This window comes from Tetranychus urticae, chromosome 1 (genome assembly GCF_039701765.1).
Source record: "Tetranychus urticae isolate SD_2017Ah chromosome 1, NJAU_TeUrti_SD_1.0, whole genome shotgun sequence".
NCBI lineage: Eukaryota > Metazoa > Arthropoda > Arachnida > Trombidiformes > Tetranychidae > Tetranychus > Tetranychus urticae.
The window spans coordinates 8,486,742-8,513,264 of record NC_142958.1 but is presented as its reverse complement, the minus strand read 5'-3'; the positions used below and the strand labels follow the sequence as shown (position 1 = coordinate 8,513,264).

Here is a 26,523-nt window from a genome sequence, read left to right as displayed (position 1 = left end):
GGCTGGTCAACAAAAGATACAGCAGTACTGTGAGTGTTATGAAAAAATCTGCTTCTATGGCTGCACAAAAAGCTTTGTAAGTTTCAACTTCGAACCCGATTTTCTCGAAAATTGTTTTTCGGATAAGTTTCTAATAGTTCTATTGGAATTGATTTTATGCTTCTTTAGACTCTCAAAGTCTCAACTTGTAACTCGGATGAAACATTGAGATATTTAGATGTTTACCTTGGATGGATAAAGAGAAATGAAAATGAATTTGTTTATTTCATTTTCTGGTTTGATTTAATCTATCATTGAAAATTGAATTTCTTCCAACATTCTACATTTCAGAGAATTGAATTGCATTGGTTTTCCTCACTTGCATCTTCATCTTCATTTATCAAATTAGGACGAACCTGAATATATCATCTAATTTCGTTGTGAATACAAAAAGAGCGACTTGACTTTTCAAAGAGACTTTTTGATGCAGAAAAATGTAAATTATTTGAATAACTTTAAACAATTTCCAACGAACAAGGTATAAAAGAAAATGCTTTTCCCTGAAAAATCTAGATAATAAAGTCTGATAAACATCTGGATTGAGTTGAAATTTTTTGTCAAAAAGTGTTTCTTTTCGAAGAGCAAAAAAAAGGCAATTTTCTTTCATGACAACGTTTGTCTATTAATTCTGTTAAGCTTGATATTTCTCTCTTCATATTCACCAAGTTGAGTGGCTCTTAAGGTGAAAAAAACAACTGAAACATGAAACAAGAAAAGCAGGGAAAGAAGCAGATGAAGAGAAAAAAAGGTTAACTTTAATCCGAATCTAATAGAAGTTCATGTTTATTTTAGTAACCTTTGAATTTAGTGTAACTCATTTCAGCTTCTTCTTTATCTTACCTGAGTATTCACAATGCAACTGAACATTGAGTTGGAAAAATAAATAAAAAAGTAACTCAAAAGGGAAAACGAAAAGACCTCAGAGGTTCATGTTTACATGAGATTCGAGTTGGAAAAAATTCCAATAAAATTTGTTTCTTCCAATGGTTAATGCTAAAAGCTGATTCAAATCGAATCACACAAATGATTGAAATTAATTTACTGATTATTAAACATTTTTCAGCCAATAATGAGATTGTAAACTGGCCATGATTCATGGAAAAATCTGTAACTCATGAGCAACAATTATTTACTTTATTCTTTTTGCTATTAACTTTTATCGATTTTTTCATTTTCCAGTTCTGTCTTCAATTACTTTGTTATTTTTCTCTTCTTCTCTTTTCTTCTCCAATCTTTCCAATCTTTAGCTAATCCCTGGAATTATTTTCATGATAAATAGTACATGAACAGATATGACAGAATGGGCTTCATGAATGGTTAAAATTCAAGCCATAATTCACATTATTCAAAGTAGAATCTCCTTTTTCCTTCTCTTGGCTGCTCATTAATAACTTGAAAGTCTCTGCGCTATTTTTGTTTGGTTCAGCTTTTCAATCTTAATTTTCATTTGTTCAACTGATGTGTTGACAGGGTTAACATGGGCCATGTTGCATTGTTGAAAGTTCATTGAAACCATTAGACAAGTTTCAAGGTTGGGTGTGTTTCCAGTGTTATTACAATAAATCATCGTTTCTCTTTCAACTTGAAATGATTAACTTGTTTATTCCAATGAATCACTTGTCTCTTTCAATGGAAATGTTAGTCTTTTTCTTTCACAATTTTTATGACGAATAACAGAACTTTTCCATACAAAAAGTGTTTCTTTGAGCAAATTTCAGTGAACAATATTAGCGATGAGAAATGATAATTTGCTAAGCAAAGCGCTATTATAAATGCTCTTTTTATGGCAAAACCTAACTTTGTTTGCAGACTTTTTCAAACATTTCCATCTCTGTTACATTATGTTACGATGAATGGAAGATCTTATTTGAATTGCGCTGAAAACTCAGTTGATTGTCATTAATTGCTTGTAAATTCAGTGGATAAAACATAAATATTGAAGAACAATAAAATAGGAGTTTGGACAAATCTAGAAAATCGAGGAAAAGCAAGGGATTTACTTAGCAAATTGATCAATTGATATTTCAAGTGGAGTGCGTTTTTTGATATTTGAGCAAGTTCAGAAGCTTTTTTGAGCGATTCGAGCACAGGTTTTGATAGAAATTGTTTTAATTTACATTTTAAGGCTTTTTGAAGTAATTGTTGAGTATTGTTTGAGAAGTATTAAGCAAATTGAGACCAAATAGCTCACATCTTTGTTATTATTTAACCAACTCATTGGTGATCATTCATGTCTTAGCTTTCTATTAATAATGAATAATAATTTTTCCAATCCTTTTCAATGCAAATTTCGTGCAAAATAGTTGAACTTACTTCTATTAAAGCTTCAAACATAAGATTGAAAAGAGCTAATTTATTTACCAAAATTCACATCGAACCCATCAATCATTGAAAGCTAATGTTTTCATATTCAAGTTAAGTCTACATTTGCTGGATGCTTCAATCAGTCAATTTAGCTAACTATTTCTGACAATTTAACTTAATATAAAAAGATCGGTGAAGTTTTGAAGTTTATCGGCTAAAGAGTTTGCTATTTAATATTGTCCATTATTAACGTTGCCGATTCGAAAGCTAAGCTAAGTTTATCAACTCAACCTAAGCTATTTCGATTTTTAGCATTTATACTTTAACTCTTTTGCATCTTTACCCAAATTTCAATTTGGTTCAATTCATAAAGGAATATTCAGAAACGGATTTTCCATTCGTTTACATGTTTCACTGGCAATTCATTATCAATTGAATGTTCAAAATTTTGTCGTTTTAAGATCAACTGTTCTATTTATACTTTCAATTGACTGAAAATTCAGGTCTTTTAGTGCAACTTGTCTCGAGTAATCTGTAATCATTTTTGGTTAATTTTCCCTGGAATAAACTCTTTCAACTTGTTCATGAATTTAAATGATAAAGATTATTCTGGTTGAATTTATTATTCAATTTTTTCTTATTACATTATGATGTTCATACAATAAGTTATTTTTGCTCATGATTAATCTGTTGGCAACAAAAGATTACAAAAAAATGAACAAAAATTAATCTGATTCATCGTCAAGCCCATGGTAAACATTGAAACTATGAAAGGATTCGTCTTGACAAAAATGAGTTAAGATTCAATCTAAACATTGAAAGTGCATTTAAATTACTGTTGGATAATTTAATTATAGTCGATCCATTTCATTGAGTAATAAAAGCTTTTGAATAATTTCATGAACAATGGAACAAACTAATTCCCTTTGAATTATGTTAAGTGAATAATGTAAAGCTAAAGCAACCTTGAGCCAGCATAAATTGACCCGTAATCAAACCATAAAAATTAACCTTAAAAATAGAAAATTTAATGACCATCATGATAATTAGTTGAATGCTTTTCATCTTCCACAACATTCAACTGAGTCAATATCATGTTGACCATAAAATGAATGAAACTGTTGAAACAGTAAACTTGATTGAAATGAAAACTAAACAGCAATTGATTAGATAATGATTGACTAACAAGTTTCAATTTCATCAATAATGACATTTCCAGGGATGCTCATGATTACTCAAATTCAACCATATAAGATGCTTCAATCTCATGGGAAATCATCTAGAAAGGATCATTTGCGGAAAAGACTCAAATTTTATTAATATTATCTTTGTATTAGTTTAATAGTTGCTTGTCAATATTTGTCAATATAAGTCGTTTCAATTGTTATAAAAAGTCTGTCAGTTGAACGCTCATTTTTTATCATTATATTGAACCAATGGGTAAACAACCCAAAATTGATCATTTTTCAGACTTACAAATGCTCGGCTTATCAGAATATTTGAACATGGAAAGTTCATTGACGGTAAAATGTTTCCAACCGTTAGAAGAAGCTGCTCGTATCATAATTTAAAGCGATTTTTTCTCGTTTCTCTTCTCAATTCATTTAGTCGGTTGAAATAAAATAGAACATTCAAAACGAAACATTTTAAACTGTTCAATCAATATCTATTGATTGAACTGTAATGAAAATCAAGAAATGATTTAAATGAATGATTCTTCTGTTGAATAGGGAAAATGGATTTTAATGTAAAGATTGAAATCAAGGTTGAATACAAATTGTAACATTTTTTATGCTTTTGCTTTTGACAAAATTCTGAATTATTTTCTTCTTTTCGTTTAAAGGGTTGATCTGATGATGGAAGTTGCATCTGAGGCCAATATTGCCAGTGGATGTTCATCTGGTTCCAATCATGCTGGACCCTCTTCAACTGATGCTCCTGGATTTGATGATTTCCTGCAATCGGGCAGAACTGGAAGACGAAATGCTGTTCCTGATATTGTCGATGAAAATGGGTCTAAAGAATCTTTGCCTGAAATTGTTTCAGAAGGTTAACTGATCGCAACTGAAAACATTAAATGTTTATGAATGACATTTGAACAGGATTCAGTCTGTTGTGCTATTTAGTCGGCTAATGTGCGATCATTGGGACAAACAGTTGGTAAGAAGTGCCCTTAGTTGTGGGGATTCACTGGATGAAAAGATTGCTAGCCATTGAAACATAAATCCCTTTCAACCGAACCCACTTTTTAAACATTAATCTCATTGATGGTCATTATGAGTCTCTAGTCATGTTTAATCGCATCAATAACTTTGTGTCAACATTTCTTTGTCAATCAATGTAATACCAAAATTGTTCGTTAAGATAATCAATACTGTCAATCAGTCGATATCTATTGCTATTTTTTAATTAAAACAAAATTGTTAACAATTTTTCTTCATTTTTGGCAAAATTCAAAAACAATTTTCACGAAAAATTTAAAAGCAAAAATATGACATTCAATTTATAAGATAAGTTATGGACTAATTGCAATAGTAATCAACTTTCTTTGGCAAATGAGAGGAAAATTTGTTCCAATGTTGTTCCACTTAGAGTGAAATCTTCAATCATTAAAGCACCTTTTCCATGGTCTAATGATCGTAACATGTCACCCCACCGAGATGAAGTGTCAGTTATATGGTAATGAAGTATCGTCTGATGGAAATCACGCAATATTGAACTTGGAAATTCATCTTTGATAAATTGCTTGATTCTATCAATTTCGTCTTCTTTCTTTAGAGCTTCTTGGTCAATCTTGATAATCAATGTAAATCCTTGTCCAAACTTTTCCTTCAAATGTTGAGTTGATCCTATTTGAAGACAAAAGGTATCCACTTAGATTTCAATGAATAAAATGAATCATCAATCAATATAAATACCTAAACATTTGAAGTTTCCTCTGGCCATTATACCAATCCTGGAGCATAAAGCTTCACATTCATCCATAGAGTGACTTGTTAATACAATTGATGAGCCACTTGTATCTCGCAGATGCATCAATGTTGACCAAATTTTACGTCTCGAAGCCGGATCTACACCAGTGGTTGGTTCATCAAGAAACATTACCTTAGGCCTGGCAATGGAAGCAATTGCCAACGACAATTTCCTCTTGTTGCCTCCACTCAAATTTTGATTGCAAGTTTTTGCAAATTTTGTTAAATCGGTTGAAGTAATGATATAATTTACATTGTCTTTGACTTTATCTTCAGGCATTCCTATTGAAAACGTAAATTGTTAGTGTATTGAGATGGAGGTCGAGATTAAAACTTACCTCTTATCCGAGCAAATAGAGTCAAAGTCTCTTGTGGAGTTAAGTTGTCAATCAAAGCATCAAATTGAGGACAGTAACTGATTGATTGTTGAAAGTCTTGCAGGTTGTTTCTCAATGAATAGGATTCAAGGAAAGCGTCTCCTTGAGTTACCATTGCATCTCCGGTCAACATTCTGAATGTTGTTGTTTTACCAGCTCCATTGATGCCAAGTAACCCAAAACATTCAGCTTTATGAACGGCAAAATTGATTTTATCAACGGCTCGAAATGATCCAAAGTCTTTGCTCAATTCATTGACAACCAAAGCTTCGGAGTCAATCTTTTTTGATTGAATCAATTGTTGAACACGATGTTTCTCAGCAATAACGTCTTCGTCTTCAACTACTCCTTGGGTTTCAGGAGCTTCTAATAATTTTTTCTTGACTGTGTCGTACCAATAGATGAGTCTATGTAGATTGACATCCAGTACTATCAAGATGGTCGTGTAAAGAATCGAGTCTAAAGTAAGCATTAAAATTTCGACTAAAATTCCATCTTTGGACCATTTAAATGGATTGAATGAGATCAATTCTGAATTTTCATTGCAACAAAGGCGACGAGAAACGGTGTTGCCAGGATCACAAGCATTGATTCTCGCACATTCAGAGTGCAATTTTACCGCTCCATAAACCTTGGACAACCCAAAGGACATGGCAAAAGGTGGGAAAAGATCGCCCAAAAGAACGTGAAGAGATTTTATTTTGCCGAAAGAAACTAGTGAAGCTGCCAATGCTGAACCAACCAGGGTACAAACTAATGATATTGTTGTCAACAGGGAGAATCCTCGATCAGGATTCATTGGTAAAAGGGAAAATATGTAAAACAAAGGAATCGATGATAAACCATGAAGTAAAAGAAGTAAAAAAATAGAACCTGAAAATGACCGTAAATAAAAATTAGTTATAACTCTGGTTGATTTATGCTATAAAATGGATTAGTTACCGAAAGCTTCTATGCTGGTGAATATGAATTGATCAACGACAGTAATGGTGATCAAGATGATTATAGATACAATTATATGGTAAGAAAAGTCAAAAACCAAGTGACTCAACCAGAAAATAGGCGCTTTGATCCCGCTCATTCTTTGGATTAAGTTGGCCTGTAATGACAAGTAAAATCATTAGTTGAAGAGTGAAAATCAAAGTCTTGTCAACAAACCTTATTTTGAGCTTCAATAGATGGGAATAGGAAATATGAACAAGAAATAAGAGCGAAAGCGATTGGTGCAAATATAGCTGAAACAATTTGAGAAACTGCAGATGTAATAAAAGGTTCGTTTGTTCCTCGATTTGGCATGGCCATTATTGTCGTGGTAACCTTTGACATCTGATTGCCATTGAAGTGAAGCCTAATCAGTGCGTTTGTCCATGCATCTATCGTCAATGGCAAGGACAGTGCGACTCTCGGGTTGAACCATAAAGCAAAGCCTGAAAGTTTGGATGAATCTTCAATGAGACCAAAAATGTTGTCTCTCATGAATTCATCAGCACTTTGGTTACTTGTTTTCATAAATTCATCGAGTGACAGAGAAGCTGGAATATTGACAACTTCGATTCCTGCCTTTTCCATAATTTCGTTGTAGGCTTTGATGAAGGGTAGATTATTAGTGAATGTTGCACGAACAACAGCTTTAGCATTTGGTCCATAAATCGATTTCAAATTGAGTTCAATTGGATAAGGATAATCCAATTCTTGGCTTGGAGTAAAAGAGTATGTTGTACTTGTTGCAGCCAAAAATGTGAAAAGTAAAACAATCACAGGAAGAATGATGGTAAATCCAATTGTTTTGTAATGTCTTTTAGTGTAATTAACTCGCTTCATGAGAAGTCCCCTCATTCGTTGAAGAAACAAGGGCAATCCATTGAGTCTCTGATAACCCAGAATTTTATTCAACTCAAACAGTTTATCTTCAATTTGAACTCTAGTTTGTTCACTTTCACCGTCATCTTCAGAAACCTTGAGGAAAACATCTTCAAGAGTAGTCACTGAAATCCCATAGGAAGTGATTCCCAGTGAGTTTGAATTTTCATCCAGGGAATCACAGAGTTGAGCCAAAGTTGCTGTTGATACATCTGCAGTGGATTTAATTCCTGAGCTTAGTTGGTAAACAATTTCTTCATTAGTTTCATTGGTGGCAACAGCATTAGGAAAATGAGCTTTCATTGTATCCAGTAGACTATCTTGATTAAATGACGAAACATTTTTAGCTATTCTAATTGAGTTTCCAGTGCCAAATCGATGTTTCAAAAACATTGGACTTCCTGAACATTTAATTTCTCCAGACGACATAATAACTATACGATCACCTAGAGCATCGGCTTCCTCCATGAAATGGGTTGTCAATAAAATGGACAGATCTTTTCTCAACTCCAATAATAAATTCCATAATTGACGACGAGATTCTGGATCAAGGCCTGATGTTGGTTCATCCAAGATGAGCGTTTCCGAAGCTGTTGATAAGGCCAAAGCCAACTGAAGACGGCGTCTCATCCCACCTGATAAATTACAAGCCAATGTATCAGTTTTATCCGTTAAATTGACTCTCTCTATGTTTAATGGTATCAATTGCTTTTTCACTTCTCGACTTAAACCTCTCAAACCAGTAACAAGCTCTAAATTTTCCGTCACTGTAAGCTCTTCAAACAGTAGATCAGTTTGTGGACACAAGGCAAGGCAACGACGAGCGGCAACTGTATCTTGATGAAGGTCTATGCCATTGACCAAAACCTTTCCTGCTGAGGGTTTAAGTATTCCTGTAATCATTGACATCGTTGTCGTTTTACCGGCTCCATTGTGACCCAAAAGGACTGTGATTTGGCCTTTAAGGATATTCAAGTTTAGCCCATTAACAGCAAACTTTTTACCGCCAGTTGAACCGAAGGATTTGTATAAATTGATACACTGTACACTGGGTTTTAAAAGAGGCGGCTCTGGTTCATATCTCATGTTGGTGTTGCCATTGAGATCGTGTGTAGTTGATCCATTCATTTCAATGTCTTCAATTGGTTTATTGAAAAATGATGAAACTGGAAAATGCCATGGTTTTGGTGTTCCTGACTGCCATGGCCAAACTGCATCTAGATACCAGATTAGCAAGCTGTAGACAAACCAGGATACAACTGCAGTTAGATAAATGTATCCAAGAACAAGAGTTTCGGGTGATTTAACTGATTTAAATATGCTAGACCAAGATACACCCTTTACCGATGCTCCAAAGTAAAACATGTCATAGATTGAAAAGTGCAACTGGCCACTTGGAAGGAGACAAGACCATACTTTGGGTGAAATGTATAATAATTTAAGGGTCGATGTACTGGCAGCAACAGGTAAATAAGCCAATCCAGCTCGTCCAACGATGACAAGTAAAACACCGATGATGGGCCGATTTAATACGGTTGTAAAGGTAAATGTAAATAAAATGTTGCTAATCGAAGTGATGAGATAATTGAAGTAAAATAAACTTGCACTCCAATTGCCATAAGGATTTCTGTTACTAAAAACAGAGTAAATGATTGTGATGAAAGTCGCATGAAATATGGATAAAGATAGATAATTTATAAAATGTGAAATCCAATAAACCAAATCGCTTAATCCCATGATTCTTAGCAATTCCTTTGAATTGGTTACCTTTTCCCGAATCAAGCGTCGTGTTATAATGGAGGATAAATAAATTAACCCAATCTCTAGAAAAGCATAGGCCTCAATAAAATTGAAAGTATCGATTTGAAATGAACTTTGTGAGGCTGGTTTTGGGTTGGAATCCGTTTCTTTCTCATGCGATGGATTTCCTTCATTGAACAACTTGGATGTGTAGACATACTCTAAATTTGCTTCCTTCAATGATGCGAAATCGGGATAATTGGCCATCAAAATATTGACCACTGATTGCGTCCTAATATAGTCTTGATAAGTGTTCAATACTGGTTCACTGTAAGGTCCTTCATATTCAATTGTTGGTCCTCCTATTGTATAATTGGCAATCCCTTTGTCAACATCCAATTCATGGAAAAAGACGGCAGTGTTTGAATTACGGAATCTTTCGTCGACTGCATCTCCCCAGGCCTTGATCACGGTACTGTCGTTAGCCAATGATACGGATCTTAAACTACAAGCGGAAAATTTTGGAGGCAACAGTTTTGAAGCAACATCGTTGGGTGAAGTGTAATAAATATGTGCGCCAAATGAATTGCAATAAAATGTCTGTGAAAAATAAACATCACTTGAATATTTCAAAGGCGGACTGTTTTGTCTGACAGCTTTTGATTTAGGCGCAGCAGATGATGACAGATGAGTCGTTCCTTGATCGTCCAAGATCCAGATATGCAACAGAACCAGTAAAATGGGCAAGAAAAATTCAAACAATGAAGATATCCAATGTCTCTTCCTGATGAGCTGATCTTTTATTAACATAGATTTCAACTGGCTCCAATAAACAAATGCCATTTTGATTCACAGTTTTAACAAGTCTTTAGCAGTAAATGGATAACACTGATTGAATGTTCATTTAAATCATTCACTTAATTTATAGATGCTTCATCCTTCATTTAGAAGGTTTGTCGAACAATTGGTTAAATATTCACAATTTAAAGAAAATGACAATTTGCTTATCAACACTATGATTGATCAGTAGATCCTGAAAGGTAACTTTTTTTATAAAAATGGTTTTTACTGAAAGTATTGATAGTAAGAGTGGTTTTGACTCTTCATATTTGATAATGGATGGATGAGAAAGGTAAATATTAGATTGATAAGTGGATTTGAAAGTGACTAATATTTGATAGTATTAGAATGAATTGATCATGAAAATGAGCGAGAATAATTAATTCTGCGGTTTCCGAGAAACACATCTAACAAAATCTGCGGCTAATCACTGGCTTTTGGCAATAATCAAAAATATCTTTACATTGACTGCTGTCAAGTTTCATCAAAAATTGAAATATTGTATTAAAGATGAGAAAAAATGATGATTAACAGAATGACTAACACATTATATCCATTTATTGATATCAGCTAATCAATGAGACCAACCAAGGTTTGCCTTTGGATAACTAAACAAGTCTTTGATCTAATCCAAGTTATTTTGGTCTAGCAGTTCAAAATCATTCATTGTCAATGGAGTAACACAATAAACAGACTGCATAATCTGAACCCATTTCCAGCAAAAAGTTCATTACCGTATAAGCGATTCACACCAGAATTTTAGGAAATAATTGAAAATTTAAAGCCTTTCTTAGATTTAAGAATTTTAATTATTGAAGCAAAAATTTAAATCGAAATCATTTCTCCTCTAATACTTTTCTCGAAGAATCATCTATTTTTTGATTGCTGTCATTTGCATTTTAATTTGAACTTGATTTTGCAAACAATAGCTGAATCAGTTATTTAATAAGAATATCATAATATTATGTATTCATTAAATCAAATTCAAGGGAGACCTAGATTTCGATTAATTTTCTAATCAATGAGCGTGTTAATTTACAGTTAAACATGAGGTTAGTCACTTTCAATTGAATTTGAAACGAGATAACTCGTCATTTCTCATTAAAAGACTACTTTCGATATAATCAAATCATTTTTATGTTTGATATTTTAATGATTCTAACCATTAAGCCAGAATCTAATCAAAATCGCGAGATACCCTAACCATCATAAATAAGCTGTTATGATGAAAATGAGATGAAAAATAGTTGTAGTAGCAGTAGTAAACCTCACACACTTTGAATGCCGGAGGATTTCTCAGTAGTAGAAAAAAGTTTATTCCCTTCACCTTTACCTTGCCTTTGGTTAACAATGGTCAGTAAAAAGTACTTGCTTTCTATGCATTGTTTACCTGACCCAGTGGATTCATAGAATATTGATAATCTATTGAATATCGATAGCTCGTGATTGTTTCAAAATTCCTTGACCACCACTGACCTTTGATCAACATTAATCAATTGAAAAGACGAAAGGTTGAGAAGAAAATTTTGCGTCTAGTTTTTGGCTGTCTAGCTAATTGTAAAAGGTAACAAGAATTGTCTGAACGCTCAAGGTTATTCTAGGTCAATTCTCAATTTAATCTCTAATTTAAAGTGGAAGGTCATTTTCTGCTATCGCAATAATTTTAATATTAGTAAAAGTAAGTCACATGTTCATTACTCACACTGGTCTAAGGATACGCATGATTCCATATCGTCCAGCTTTTTAATGACATCTAAAGGTTGAAAGTCGAGTTTCTGACAAATGACTTTATATGACCTTTAGAATTTTCGAAAATTTTACACAATAATACACAAGTTATATATGTATTGAATTGTATGTTTATATTTAATGATGCAATATATACAGGAATTTAATGTTCTTTTCAAACGTTCAGCTAAAGCACATTTTATTGCAGCATCAGCTGTGCTGAATTAATGTAACCAATGATATGATAAAGATTTGAATATATTATTGTTAACTATTTTAATACTTATTTACCCTTTTCCTAGAAGCACATGAAACATTTTCATTAACTTGTCTATTCGATTTTTTACAAAGCATTCCAGGTCAAGTTTTCAAGGACAACAGAGAATCCCATTACAGTAAATCCTCTCAAAGGTTGTGAGATACTGAACTCCCCCATCTAGCGGATTTAACGTTTTACCCAGCTTTTGCAACAAGTTGCACAAACAATGTCGCTAGGGGCAGGACCGCTTACAACCTTTGAGAGTACAACCTTTGAGAGGTTTTACTGTACTTGAAAAATGAGCACCTTGATAAAGCAATAACGTGGTTGAATTTCAAACGTGATGTTCATGCAATGGTAGGAAACACTGATCGATACGTGCCAATCGCATACTACATTGGCTTTGACATCCTAGCTAAGAACGGAAAAAATGTAGAAATTTGATATCACGTATGCGGTGACTCTGCTAGATTTATTCTTGTCTAAATACGTTTTTATCCTATAAATCTGTTCGCAGGTATAACTCACAAACGAATAAAGCTACAAACTCAAATTTGAACCATGAGCTTTCGCGAATTAACGTAATATAAGTTAGAACTCTAAAGATCATTAAAGGTAAAACTTTTATCTGACAAATTTATCTATTTGAATTTATTATATGTACATAGCTGGAATCAATAACTGTAGTACCAAGAAAATATATATAAGCGCTGCACCTGATCAGACGCCCTACTCAGTATCTGATAAACTGGTTATGAAACTCTAAGTTCACGATCTTGCTGGATAGTATATAATCCAAAGGAATAGAATCAAACCAAACGTAAATGTAAGCGTTTCGCGAGACGGTCGCTTTCCATTGATGATTACTGTTTCACTCGCTATCGGATGAATAAAAAAAACATGAAATTAGGCTAGGAATTGTTTGTCGTTGATGATGATGATGTCCAAATGATGAGCAATATCCCCCACAAATCCAAATTCCATATTTATTAATTTTTGTTAAAAAACACTGTGTATAACTTAATATTGGTGACCAAGGTTAATTTAAACCTTCAATTTCATTAAGAGACTTTTGTAGTGAAGCATTCAGATGAATAAGTGCCAAAGTCATAGTAAAAAGTGATTGGAATGACTATGAAATCAAATCTCAAATTTTGGTTAAGATTTGAATGGAATAAAAACAGCCGTATTTCATGATTAACACGAACGCTATGGAATCACTCATATCCTTTTGCCAGTATCAGTTGTGAACATGCAAATTTTCAGATCAGTTAATGTTAGTCACATGTTCATTAACCGACCTGAAAATTTTTGCGGTGTCAGAAAATGAACTTCCGATGTCAATTAGAGGCAAAATAAAGAATTGACCTTGAATAACCTTGAAAGTTAGTTAAATGTCCAAAATGCCTTTTCCTTTCATTCCAATGGTGTCTAGAAGAGAAAGCGCAAGAGAAAAATATCATTAGTGAATGAATATTAATGTTACATTTACGTTCCATTAGCTGATGTGATTCTGGCCTAATTAAGTTGTCGGATCCGCAATTTTATTGTATCATACTGTGGACTCTTTCAGGGTATATTTTATTCAATTTAAAGATGGCCTCGGCTGCAGATTCACCTTTTAAATATAAATATTTTACATACAGCCCGCATTTCATCGTCGGCCATCCAGAAAAACTCAATGACTTTACAACAGTTTGAAGGAACAAAGAATGCTTTGATAAAGTTGCAGACTATCTAGAAAAGCATGTTTGCATGAGGTACCAGAATGAAACATCGACTTTTTAGTTGTATTAGGAAAAATAGCGAAATCTAACTCTAACGCGATTTTAAATATTTGCTTACTCTTGTTGGTCAAATTAAATAAAACATATTGAATACGTGCTTAATGAAAAATATTTATTTAAATCGAGTTAATTTACCAGATTGTATAAATTAAAGGGGGAAATCTTTGAAGACAACGTTCTCTAAGAATTCTGCGACATTTTCATCGAGAGTCTTGTTAGGACTGTAACCAGGGAACCTAATTTGGTCTAAAAGGTTCTTCACGGCAGCATTAACATAATCTTCCAATGAAGCCTTTGGGTCGTAACCTAAATGAATGATAAAAAATGATTGAATCAGATTAAGCAGGAAAAATTTCAATAGTTAGCTGGTGTAAGGGGATATCAAAACAAACCTTTAACTCCTTCAAGAATATCATCTACCACGACAGTAATATCTTCATCAACCGACTTGTTTAAATCAAATCCTGATAATCAAATAATAGAATGGACAATGAATTAGTTCTCGATATAAATTGCAAAAATTAATGCTATTGTATCAACCATGATATTTACCCTTAAATTGGATCTTCTTGAGTTGTTCGAGAACATTGTTGATGAAATCTTGTTTAATTTGGTCTTTTGGGAAGATTGCTGTTAATAATCGTAAAACAATTAGTTAAAATTATGTAAAATATAATATGTGTGATTGTTAGTTAATATTTACATGGAATGGGTAATTTGTCGACAAAGTCACTAACAACGATCTTGACATTTTCAGCAACAGATTTGTTTTCATCCAAACCTAAAAATTAAACAAAAAATCGATTGTTAATATAAAAGCGATTCATAAAATGTACAAAATGTGTTATTTACCTTGAATTTTAAGAGATTTAACATAAGCTTCAGTCGCACTGATCAAATTGTCTCGGACACTGGCATCAGGATTCCACCCTTAATAACAATTGAGACATTTTAATAAAATTTCAAAGTAAAACAAGTAAAAGAGTAACTTACCAGGAATGACTTTAGCCTCTAATGGTTTGTCAATAACAGCCAAAACATTTTTTTCGAGTGATGCCTTGTTATCCCAGCCTAATAATAAACAGTAATTAAGTCAATTTTACAATGTAACTTAAAAGTTATCCATCGTTAGTTAAAAGTAAACTCACCAGGAATAGGCTTTTCTAATCGCTGGACAAAACCTTCAACAAGGTTGACAACAGCTTGAACAAATGGACTTGGTTCTGTTGAAACAAGATAAACTTATAATGACAAGTGTTGGAGTTGATTTGGTTAAGGCTTACCCTTGACTGGAGCAGCACTGATGGCTGAGACACAGAAGATGGCAATTAAAGCGAATGAAAATTTCATTTTGAGTTTAGTTGATTGTTTGATCAAACAGTTTCGAACGAAGATACAAACTGAATAAAGACAATTCAAGTTTTGCTTGGTTATATATTAGATGATTACAATGGATTAATTTTGCGAACCATAAAAAGCAATGAAGATCGTAATAATTATTAGATAATATGATACAATCGGCTATTCATTAATATGTAATGTTAACCGATGAAACTGTGATAATGAATTGGAAAATCGGTTGGCATTGAATAATTCCAACATGGTCTGATCATTTACTTCTTCATGCATTAATAGTTTAATCTAGGAGCAAAAGCACCTATGCTGATGGATTGCCTTTGCAACAAATCAAAGCAGAAGTACGTTTTATGGGCAAATCTTGATTAACCTTCGATATTGAAGTGAATCTCCAGCTTAACTGTTAGAGTAAAAACAATGGTTTACAAATCAATATGATTTAGATCGTTGATGATGATAGTTGATAACATTCAATGGTTCATGGTCGATCCATAAATGAATATAACACGTAATAGAACAATAATAGTTTCGAAAAAGCAAAGGTTATTAATCCTAACTCGTTATCAAATTATCCTGCTGTACCTTCAAAATGATATTTGATTTTGGAGCAAAGTGGTGGTGGAAGCGTTATAATGTGATAATAATGGAAGCTGTCAACGTAGCATTGAGTTTAATTTTTATTCACATCGAGAGTTTGACTGTTTTCCCATTTAAACCAGAATTTTAGATCGGATATTCACAAGATAAATTGGTACTTTTTGTTCTATTAAACCAGAGTATTAAACCAATTTGGATCTTGCATGTTTTAGCATAGCTCATTGAAAATCTTGGTCTTGATGATGAGCATTAGGGAAATTGCTGCTGCAATACTGTTTTACGAACACTCAAATGCCAAAATGAATTAACCGTTCAACATCTAATATAGCGTTGCAATAAAGAGATGAGATAAGATTATTAGCCAGTGAAGTAGCACAAACTGCAGGGTTTTAATGAAGTCCAAAGCTTAAAGGGTCAGGACAAAGAAAAGGGACTTTTTTATCGGTTTAACTTTCTGGTAATAAGCTCAGAATAAATCAGAAAATGCAACAATGCACTAAAGAAACCTAATTGTCCAAAAATATTGTGTAAAATTATCCATTTTTCATTAAAAAACAATATTCTCAATCATAAATCAATGCATTTGTTGCTAAAAAGACATAATAAACACAATTGTAACACTTTTGTATCAAACTTGTACACAAATGGCCAAAAACGAGTGTAAATTAGTTTCTTGCCAATTTAAACTCTTTTAGTTTGTAGGGAAATAAAAACTAAGTCCATTGGTACCATTAAAAAGTTTCTCATGTTTCCAGTTTTCGAGAAAATTGAGGCCAAAGTTGAAACTTTGGGCGTCTTTTGCTCCGTTGTCTGACCAGATTTTTTCATGAAACTCATTTACCATGATTAAATCTTGATGCCTAACCAGAAAATGTACTTATTTCGAGGAATAAAATTTGATATTTTCTGTAAAACACATAAGTTCGATTTTAAATCAAATCGATAGATCTCTGTAACCAAAAGTTTTAGAGATCTGAAACTTATTATTCAAGCACGGAAACTGTTTACAAACATCATGCATTGGATAATTTTTTCAATTTATAAACATTTCTGTTGATATTGGCCATTAACCCAAAAACTTCGAACCTCAATATTTCGAGAATGACATTACATACAATCACCATTCTTTGTCCAAACATTAGATTTCAATATGGGTTAAATAATAGCGAAATATTATATTATTCAAGATTCTAGCAAGAAAGTTATAGCATTGGTGAACTTGTGTTACCAGATTTGAGATTTGGTTTATTAAGTAAAATGGGTGCTCAAACACAAATCATTATTAAATCAATTAGTTCAGATTTAATTGGCATTAATTGATATCATATTATAGGGCATATTAAAATCTAATGTTTGGACAAAGAATGGTGATTGTATGTAATGTCATTCTCGAAATATTGAGGTTCGAAGTTTTTGGGTTAATGGCCAATATCAACAGAAATGTTTATAAATTGAAAAAATTATCCAATGCATGATGTTTGTAAACAGTTTCCGTGCTTGAATAATAAGTTTCAGATCTCTAAAACTTTTGGTTACAGAGATCTATCGATTTGATTTAAAATCGAACTTATGTGTTTTACAGAAAACATCAAATTTTATTCCTCGAAATAAGTACATTTTCTGGTTAGGCATCAAAATTTAATCATGGTAAATGAGTTTCATGAAAAAATCTGGTCAGACAACGGAGCAAAAGACGCCCAAAGTTTCAACTTTGGCCTCAATTTTCTCGAAAACTGGAAACAGGAGAAACTTTTTAATGGTACCAATGGACTTAGTTTTTATTTCCCTACAAACTTATAGAGTTTAAATTGGCAAGAAACTAATTTACACTCGTTTTTGGCCATTTGTGCACAGGTTTGATGCAGAAGTCTTACAATTGTGTCTATTGTGTCTTTTTAGACACATTAAAACAATATACACACATTATACACAAAGATATTGAAACTAAAATATATTTTAATGTAAAACATTCAAAAGGCAGCAATTAATTAACTGTTAAAGACCCGAAATCTCACTCGTTTGGACTTAAGCCCGAAAGTTGCACCAAATTTGCATTCATTATGTAACTTTAAATGCATAGCAAAATCATAGCAAATCCGTGGCATTAACTTAGCTTGTCCCTCATTTACTTTGTGAGGAACAAAACTTCGAGTGATTGTATGATTGATTTATGTCTATTCAAAATTGTATAGTGAAATGATTAAAAGATCAATGCAGTTAATTCATTAAATAATTTTTATTTAGAAAAAATAAAGATCGGTTTTATGATTTAGGTTCATCATTTAAATTAGATAGCACATCTAGAAGGGTAAGTTTTTGAGAACTTGGGCCAGGAAAGTAGCAACGTTGTCTTCGAGGGTTGCCTTTTCTGAGTAACCTGTTAAAAAATGAAAATAATGAATGATTAGTCGATTGTTCTTTTGGTGAGATGTTAATCATTAGAGTCAATCAATAATTACCAGGGAATTTGATCAATCCAAGAGCACTGACGAGAGACTTGTCAATGGTGGTTTCCAAAGGAGCTTTAGGGTCAATTGTTCCCAAATTGGCGAGAGAAGCAGCGACATAAGCGTCAATGTTGACTGAAACGCTCTTTTCTACATCAATGTCTGTAAATAAATACAAATTAGGTTGATTAGATGGTTCGGAAGGTGATTATGGCTTCAATATCAACACTTACTTGGGATGTTGAGGTTCTTGAGTGAATCAATGATGAAGTTGTCAAAAGCGGTAGCCATTTGATCTTTGGGGAACCAGGCTAATGAAATAAATTAAAGATGTGATTAAAAACTACACTCATTGTTTTTGGCAATTACAACTCAATTTATCACAGTACTTACATGGAGCGTTGAGTTTGGCGAAAGCGTCGTTAACAAGAGCCTTAACATTTTCAGCAAGAGATTTGCTCATGTCGAAGTCTAATATAAAATTGAAATAGTTGGTTAGCTAATAATTCAATAAGTCTAATTCAATGCAATCAATGAATTGCTAATGCTTACCAGGAATCTTGAGTGAATTCAACCAATCTTTGACACCATTGCTAACATTGTCTTGGAGACTCAAGTCGGGTTTCCAGCCAACTACAAGAAATAATTCAACACAATTAGAAACATTTCAATCCCTAAATTATTACAAAGACATTAATAATTACCAGGGAGAGCACCAGCTTCCAATTTTGAGTTGACGACATTGACAACATTGTCTTCAAGAGGCTTGGTGTTGACCCATCCTGCGAAAGATTAAAATTTAAAAATCAGTTAAAACACAGAATCCAAGGATTTAATTGATGATAACTTTAAGATGGACTTCAAATGATACAATTGCCATTCATTCATTTTTATCCTCTAAATGAATGGCAGTCAGATTTGGAGTTTACACTATAAGGTAAACAGTAAAGAAGGGATTGAAAGACTTACCGGGAATTTGTTTTTCCAATTGTTGGACGAAACCTTCGACAACACTGATGATCAACTTGTGGAATGGGGTTGGCTCTGAGCATTAACAATAAAATAATAGAAATTAAAGAATGAATCAAATGAAGTAAAAACAGTAATTAAGGTTGAATACAGAAGACAAAGGAGTTAACTCTTACCATCTTGAACGGGGGCAGAGCTGATGGCTGAGACACAGAGAAGAGTAAGGAAGGCAATTGAGAACTTCATTTTGTTTTTTTTCACTGGATCTGGATCACGATTCTCCTGGATATCAAAGATTTGAATGAATTAATATTCAGTAAATTGTCATGATTTATATAGCTTGCCTCGGTTAATCTAAATTTCAAAGTTACGAGTCATTATTGTTTTAAGTGCGTAATAAATTCAATTGTAATTGGAAAGATAACCGATCTTTGATTAACCAGAAGCATATCTGCCTGTTCATTTGTACATTTACCTTTAATCCAATGATCAGAATTGACAATTGTTTCAATGCTAATGACATAATCTATTATCTGCATTATTCATGGAATGGGTTCAAATATTACATTCCATCTTTGGTTACTTGACATCATATTGATTCTTAGTGGTCAATGATCACAACAGAGTCTACAAGCTCACAATGGTCTTTCGATAATTTTTTACTCCGATTTTAAATTATTTAAAACATCCAAACACACAAGATGGTTAATTGATCTTACAATCAGTAGATATAAATTGAATTTCCAATCAATCTGTAGATTATTATTATTCAAGCGATATAACTTCATGAGTTAAGTTTATTGAAAATTTTCGTTTTTTGAAGCTTCTTTATGATAAAACAATCAGATCATTTTATTTATAATGTGGTTATATCGATCAAGTTAAGATGTGATTTTGATTAAGACATGTTTTGAGTTTTGAAGTAATTTTTTATTGAAACTTGTGCTAAACACAAGCCATGTAATATGCATGCCCACCGCAGAGAACGTCTGCAGTCATGTCGCATGAGAAAATTCATTCTCATTTGAACATTCTGGGTACCAGGACCCAGTTTGGGAAGTTGGGTTCACAAAGTGTTGGTTAGGTTGATACAATCAATGTTGGGGTAAGAAATTTAGTAAGAAAAAGTACATAAGTTGGGGTAAAAATTCAGGATAAGATGGAAGGAATGACTGAGCATAGAGATTACAATAAATGAGTAAAGTAAAGACGGTTTGTCTTTAATGTTACAAAATGCTTGATAAATTATGCACTAGATGGCCTTACTAAGCATATTTTTGTTTTTTGTTTTGGATTTGTCTCAAGCAAATAACGCTAACCTTTAATTGAATTTGAATGTTGATTTTAAATTTTAAATCATCCACACTTTCACTACATAATTTGTGTTTTAATCTATCCAATTGAATTTGTTCAATCTAATGATATTTTCTGGTTTTCTCTGAATTTACATTTTTGGTTTGCAAATACTAACTCTGACTTCACCTGTTGTTTACTAGTAAGCGTATTTCAATTGAAATTATGAATGGAATCGTGGAATACTTTGGACCAAACAAATCAAATCATCCTTGCGGTTACTGCAAGTCAAATAAACCAGATAACTCAAGCTATGGTACGTGTAAAATATTCGTATTTGATCTCAAAATGTATTGTTTACCTATTATCTGACTATTTGATATGTTATCTAATCTTTATCCTCCTTTTCAATTTTCAATCGATCTCACCCTTTTGATTTACTCTTTCAGGTGTATGGACTCATGAAATGACCCCTGAGCAGTACCAAATAATGATTGATAGAGGAATGAGAAGAAGCGGAAAATTTTGTTACAAGTCTGTTTTGGATAAAATCTGCTGTCCAACTTTTGCAATAAGGTTTGTCTTTTTGAATGCATAATGTCATGTGCCTTATTCTTATCCTCTCTCATGTTTCAATGTTTTTAGGTGTGAAGCTTTAAATTTTAAACCATCTCGATCACAAAGAAAAGTTATCAAACGTTTCAATGATTTTATTTATCATGGAATCAAACCCAAATCATACGACAAAGGTAAAAATTTTGGAAAAGAATCACAAACAGAATTTATCGTATTCGGAGATAGTCAAAAGCGTTTGAAGCTTGCAAAAGTCGAACCAGGTTCGATAGTTTAATAATTTATACCAACAATGCCACAAACTAAAAGAATGATCCGGGGTTTCTGTTTATTCTGTTAATTTAACTCTTTTGATTATTAGCAGAATCTTCTAGTTCGAATGATTTGGCGGATCCTGTTCAAAGTAAACCTACGAAATCTCCTTCAACCGAAGCAACCTCTGATAATGAAGCTGTATCGTCAACATTGGAACCCAGTGAAATTAAACAATCCAAAGATAGGACAAAAAAAGCTAAATACTTACGACTGCAACGACGGATCGCCAGAATTTCTTTAAAACTCAATTGTTCAGAGGAAGAGGCTTTGAAAGTCATTAAAGAAAAGTTCCAACAAAGACATCAAAAGTCAGAGAAATTATTCGAAGATTATTTTAAAAAGCCAGAAAATATTGATAAACCTGCTCATGACCTAAGAGTAAGTTTCTGTTGATGAAATTTTTTCAATTTACTTAATTTATTTTATTTTCATCTTAGATTCAATTCGTATCAACATGCACCGAGGATCATGTTAAATATTTAAAAGTCTCCCATCAACTGTATGAAAAATACCAAACAAGTATTCATAAAGATGACCCATCAGAATGCACTATCAAACAATTTAGAAGATTCCTAATAGATAATCCATTCGAGGTATTTCTAATTTTATATTATATATTTGATTGATTTTTTTCTAATTTCTGTTTCTTTCATTCTTTTTTCAGCCTAAACCTTTTTGCACTGAATCTAAAGATTCCAAGTCAATGCCTACTTCCTATGGCTCGTATCACATGCAGTACTGGTTAGATGATAAACTAATTGCTGTAGCTGTTCTCGACATATTACCTTATTCTGTGTCGTCTGTATATCTGTTTTATGACCCAGAATATAGTTTTTTAAGTCTCGGAACATATTCAGCTTTGAGGTAACTTATACAACACACAAAATGGTTTAATAAAGCTAATCATTTTTCTTCTTCTTTTAATTAGAGAAATTCTTTTGGTTCGTAATCTTCACGAAATAAATCCTTCCATCTCTTACTATTACCTCGGTCTCTATATCTATAACTGCCCTAAAATGAATTATAAGGTAATTTTATCGGAATCTTCATTTCTTTCTAAATTCATATTCATGTATTTTCTTCCATTAATTTTACAGGGCAAATTTCATCCATCATTTCTCCTCTGTGATCAAGCATTAACATGGCATCCTATTGAGAAATGTATAGAAAAATTGAAACATCATACACATCCTCGATTTGAAGATGATCCAAACAAAGTAGATGAGGATTCAGCCACTATCCAGGATGATGACATTCTAATTCTCTATTCACGAAAGATTTTAACCTACTCTTTTTATAAACACTTGTGCGGCACTGAAGATTCGAATGAGGTGTACGAATATGCAAAGCTTGTCGGTAAGAAATGTACAAAAAACTTTTTACTTTACCGCAAAAATGAAATTGACTAGCATCATGTTAATCCCTAATGTTATTATCAATTATATTTGTATTTAAGCCTAACTCATCTCTTGATGCATCACAAGTAAATCACAACTCACTGTATTTAATTTAATAAATTTCATTTTTTAACTATTTTAACCTAATCTAAATTGTCAGTCATTTTTTGATATGATCAATTTATATCATTACAATGTCAACCTTTTACCAAAGATTCAATATCACCAGTGTTATTGTTCAAATGGCAATGAAGAGTGATTATAAAACTTGAGATTATATCTAGATCAAGTTACAATGAACAATGAATATGATTATGATTATCATTTCCTTTGAATAAATTTTGATGAAATACAACATGCTTTCATTGCATGATGAGAAATACAAATGTAACGATTGTATGAAAATATTACAGCAAATATTATTATACTAATTTGGATAATCTGGCTAATTTGTTTGAAATTTCCCCAAATCCCCCATTGAGGTTTGACTTCATGTCTTAATCAATTTCCATGAACAACCTCAAGGTTTGAAAACAAAGGTCAAATAACTTTTCTGACTTTAGTTTTATTTGATTAACCGTGATAAATTCAAGAGAAATTCATGAAATTTCAAAGGCCTTCAATGAAATTTGTTCAACACGGTAATTTAACCTTTTTAATGAGCACTTTTGGTTGGCCAAGCCAAAACTTTTAAGGTTTTAGTCCAAAATATTTATTTTTGATTAAGTATGTAATTTGCACACCCAAAGATTATAGTTATTACTTTGATCCTTATGTTGAACAAACAAAATTAATAAATAAAAAGGTAAAAAAGTTTTTTGTATTCCAGTCAGATTGAGTGTTGGTTTTCAGGTTGAGACAGAATTCATTAAAAGTGAAATCAAAGTGAATGTAAGTTGGTTCATCACAAATTGTTGAGCTGAGATTCTTAACCAAAAAATGTGTTAAAAGTTGATGGTTTTATAATGGTTTAAATAATGAAAATGTGTTGATAGTTTTGATGAAGACAGGGACGAGGTGAGAAAATGCAAAGGAAAATAAATTGCGGAGATTTTGAGAAAAATTACGATAGCGTTGGTGTAACAGTTGGTGAAATTTGTAATTTTGTTGCTTGTGTAGTTTCATTTTGATTTGATTGTTCAAGGCTGCGAGTAGGTTGAGTTTTTAATCGATCATCATGTCTAAATGTAACACCATTGTTTTCACTATTATTGGCATTTAATTCACTAATTTCACTAATATTTAGCCGTTCACCTTGAAAGTGAATAATATTTCTCTTATTGCCATAATTATCTTTATTAATACGATCTGCATCACTATTTCGGTGTCCTCCTTGTCCTTCACCTTGATAAGCTGATGATGTAGGCTCTGTGGATGTCGTTTTTTCATTTCCATGCTTAAGCGTTTCACTCACTTTTTTCCCATCACTATTGTCATCGTAAGCAAGCGAACTTGGGTCGGGATTATTTTGATTTGATGGATTTTGCTGAAATAGACTGGACAGAATAGGAGCTACAATTCCTTGGATCAATGGGTTGGATGACCAAGATCCAAATCTATTTGAGTTAGCTGGTCTTTGATTGATGGGTGATGGCTGATGATAATTGGGTCGGTAATGGTTGTAAGAAGGTTGCTGGTACGGCCGATGAACTTCTTGGTTGTCAGGATTGATTAGACTAGGATTATGTCTTGAAGGTGGAGGGAATTGGCTGGATGATGGTCCTGGATACCGGCCAGGTTGCTGATAACCAGTTGATTCTGGTTGTGACCCATAATTGTTTGGTCTTGAGCCTTCCATAGAGCCCGGCTTTATCTCTTCCTCTGGATCAGGTCTTATCTCCTCTTCTGGATCTGGTCTCAACAAGCCTTGACCACTTTGACCACTAGGCATGTAACCTCCAGTTCCAGGCTTTCTGTAGATATTATCTGGCTGGGTGAAGCCAGGTTCCTTGGGATATTGGTTACGATAAGGATCAGGTCCAGGTCCACTTGAGGGTATATCTACTATTGGATATTCTGGTCTTTCTTCTGGGTAATCTGGTCGATTTAATTGCTAAAAATAGATGAAGAGAATTGATTAATCAACAATGAAAAACGAAAAAATTTCAATATTTAGTTTGAGTTCAACTTTTTCACTACTTCAAGTATTTCAACTTGATTTTCTAGACTCAATAACAAATGCATATTCATATAAACTGGTAATAACTGATACTGCTATGCAAAACCGTCAGGACCTATGGTTAATAGTGGACAATGATTGATTAACTTACTGAAAGTGGACAACATTGAAGGAATCCATACCGACAGCAATATCTTCTCTCTCGAAAACTCAAATATTGTAAACTGTATTGACAACTGTTACAATCATTGTTGATGGAAACCGCTCCTGGGTTATACTGGCCAGAAGATGGTAAATAGAAAACACTGATTAAAATTAAAACTGGTAAAACGTGAGACAAATTGTCTGCCATTTTATATGATGAATTGAAAAAAAACTGCGAGGGAAAGCTGATGATATGAGCAATTTACTGTTTCGTTGAATCAATAGTTCAAAGTAAAAAGTAATTGGGAGTTGAAAAAATAATGTAATCCAAACCGCAAATGATGACAGTAAAGTTGAAATCAAGTTACAATCAAACACGAGAAATACAAGTTTCTTTTTTTCAATTAAAAAACAAGGAAAACAAATTAAAATTATTTCCACATTAACTGGTTAACTGGAAAGATTGAACATGGTAAACAGAAAAAAACATTAAAGATGTCATTAAAAACGCTTATTTGATGGACATCAAAGTGGACTTGGTCAGTGAAACTTCCCTTGTAAGTGAAGAAGAAAATATTTCGAGTCTCACTTTTTGTCTTCTTTCTTATCTCAATCAGTTAAGGAGAAGGGAAAGAAATAACAAAAGCTTGTTTAACATTTCTTCTTCTATTTTTGTATCTTCAGTTCAAAACTTATTCTTTGCATTCACTCATTTATTGCCATTCTCGAACCAAATAGATATTTTTTAACCATTATGAAGTTCGTCCCACTCTAAATACCTGCCTTTGGGAGTTCATTTCATATTTCAATTCAATACATTTCAGTATTTACGCTTGTTATTTTCAGCTAAATACTGGGTATGCGAATGAACTAAGCTTATATTGAACCATGTTTCTGTTTTTTCCTAACCATTATCTTTTTTAAAGACGAAATTTGTTTGCAGTTTTAGTCGGATAGGGAAAATGTAAATACCTCATTAAATTTTCAGACGCGTAAATACTTAGTCTTTGTGAATAATTTTTTGCGTGGAAGTAAAAATCAGATGATTTGGATGAGCAAATGGTGAATACATTTCCTTCCGTCTGGGAAGTAGGCAGAATAATTTGCTAGAAGTACCTTTTCTACTAATTATACTTTCACATATTCAATAATAATTTTCAACATTGATTTAAAAAGATCGTAAAATAGTTCTATTCTTTAATTGTAGCGAGTACATTGGCATTTTTTCTTGTAACTGTAACATGCAGTTTGGAAGATTAATTATATTTTGGTCTACCTTGTTCACAAATTTTACCGCTACTCTTTAAGCCTTCATGGATTTTAGGGCTTAAATGTTTTAATGAACATTTGTTTATGATCGGCGATGTAATGTCATGATGTACATTCTGAGGTTAGACAATAACTAAG

At 32.7% G+C, this 26,523-nt stretch overlaps 5 protein-coding genes across 8 annotated transcripts; 1 reads left to right on the top strand and 4 right to left on the bottom strand.

Annotated features, from left to right (window-relative positions):
- Positions 1-4,695: 4,695 nt before the first annotated feature.
- Positions 4,696-10,691, bottom strand: LOC107365531 (phospholipid-transporting ATPase ABCA3-like). The gene is made up of 5 exons (XM_015933054.3): positions 6,851-10,691; positions 6,635-6,791; positions 5,654-6,565; positions 5,262-5,597; positions 4,696-5,192 (listed from the first exon to the last, which is right to left on the bottom strand). The coding sequence occupies exons 1-5, from the start codon at positions 10,133-10,135 to the stop codon at positions 4,882-4,884; spliced, it is 5,001 nt and encodes a 1,666-aa protein (XP_015788540.2). The 5' UTR covers positions 10,136-10,691; the 3' UTR covers positions 4,696-4,881.
- A 3,306-nt stretch (positions 10,692-13,997) lies between these two features.
- On the bottom strand, positions 13,998-15,303 carry LOC107365530 (uncharacterized). The gene is made up of 8 exons (XM_015933053.3): positions 15,190-15,303; positions 15,055-15,129; positions 14,900-14,977; positions 14,759-14,836; positions 14,610-14,687; positions 14,459-14,536; positions 14,299-14,370; positions 13,998-14,212 (listed from the first exon to the last, which is right to left on the bottom strand). The coding sequence occupies exons 1-8, from the start codon at positions 15,254-15,256 to the stop codon at positions 14,055-14,057; spliced, it is 684 nt and encodes a 227-aa protein (XP_015788539.2). The 5' UTR covers positions 15,257-15,303; the 3' UTR covers positions 13,998-14,054.
- A 2,773-nt stretch (positions 15,304-18,076) lies between these two features.
- On the bottom strand, positions 18,077-19,569 carry LOC107365529 (uncharacterized). Its single transcript, XM_015933052.3, has 8 exons — positions 19,452-19,569; positions 19,276-19,350; positions 19,011-19,088; positions 18,859-18,939; positions 18,700-18,777; positions 18,540-18,617; positions 18,319-18,468; positions 18,077-18,236 (listed from the first exon to the last, which is right to left on the bottom strand). Exons 1-8 carry the CDS (start codon positions 19,519-19,521, stop codon positions 18,160-18,162), a joined length of 687 nt encoding a protein of 228 aa, XP_015788538.2. The 5' UTR covers positions 19,522-19,569; the 3' UTR covers positions 18,077-18,159.
- A 1,035-nt stretch (positions 19,570-20,604) lies between these two features.
- Ate1 (arginyltransferase 1) lies at positions 20,605-22,995 on the top strand. Of its 4 annotated transcripts, none has more exons than XM_015933234.3 (8): positions 20,605-20,884; positions 21,018-21,144; positions 21,214-21,317; positions 21,506-21,834; positions 21,894-22,049; positions 22,121-22,320; positions 22,385-22,484; positions 22,554-22,995. In XM_015933234.3, the coding sequence occupies exons 1-8, from the start codon at positions 20,794-20,796 to the stop codon at positions 22,863-22,865; spliced, it is 1,419 nt and encodes a 472-aa protein (XP_015788720.2). In that variant the 5' UTR covers positions 20,605-20,793; the 3' UTR covers positions 22,866-22,995. The 4 variants fall into 4 exon arrangements, with proteins under 4 accessions (XP_015788720.2, XP_015788719.2, XP_015788718.2 ...); XM_015933233.3 differs by having other exon boundaries at positions 21,503-21,834; XM_015933232.3 differs by having other exon boundaries at positions 21,214-21,404.
- Positions 22,996-23,541: 546 nt separating this feature from the next.
- Positions 23,542-25,347, bottom strand: LOC107365685 (uncharacterized). The gene is made up of 2 exons (XM_015933241.3): positions 25,124-25,347; positions 23,542-24,906 (listed from the first exon to the last, which is right to left on the bottom strand). The coding sequence occupies exons 1-2, from the start codon at positions 25,322-25,324 to the stop codon at positions 23,917-23,919; spliced, it is 1,191 nt and encodes a 396-aa protein (XP_015788727.2). The 5' UTR covers positions 25,325-25,347; the 3' UTR covers positions 23,542-23,916.
- Between the last annotated feature and the right edge of the window lie 1,176 nt (positions 25,348-26,523).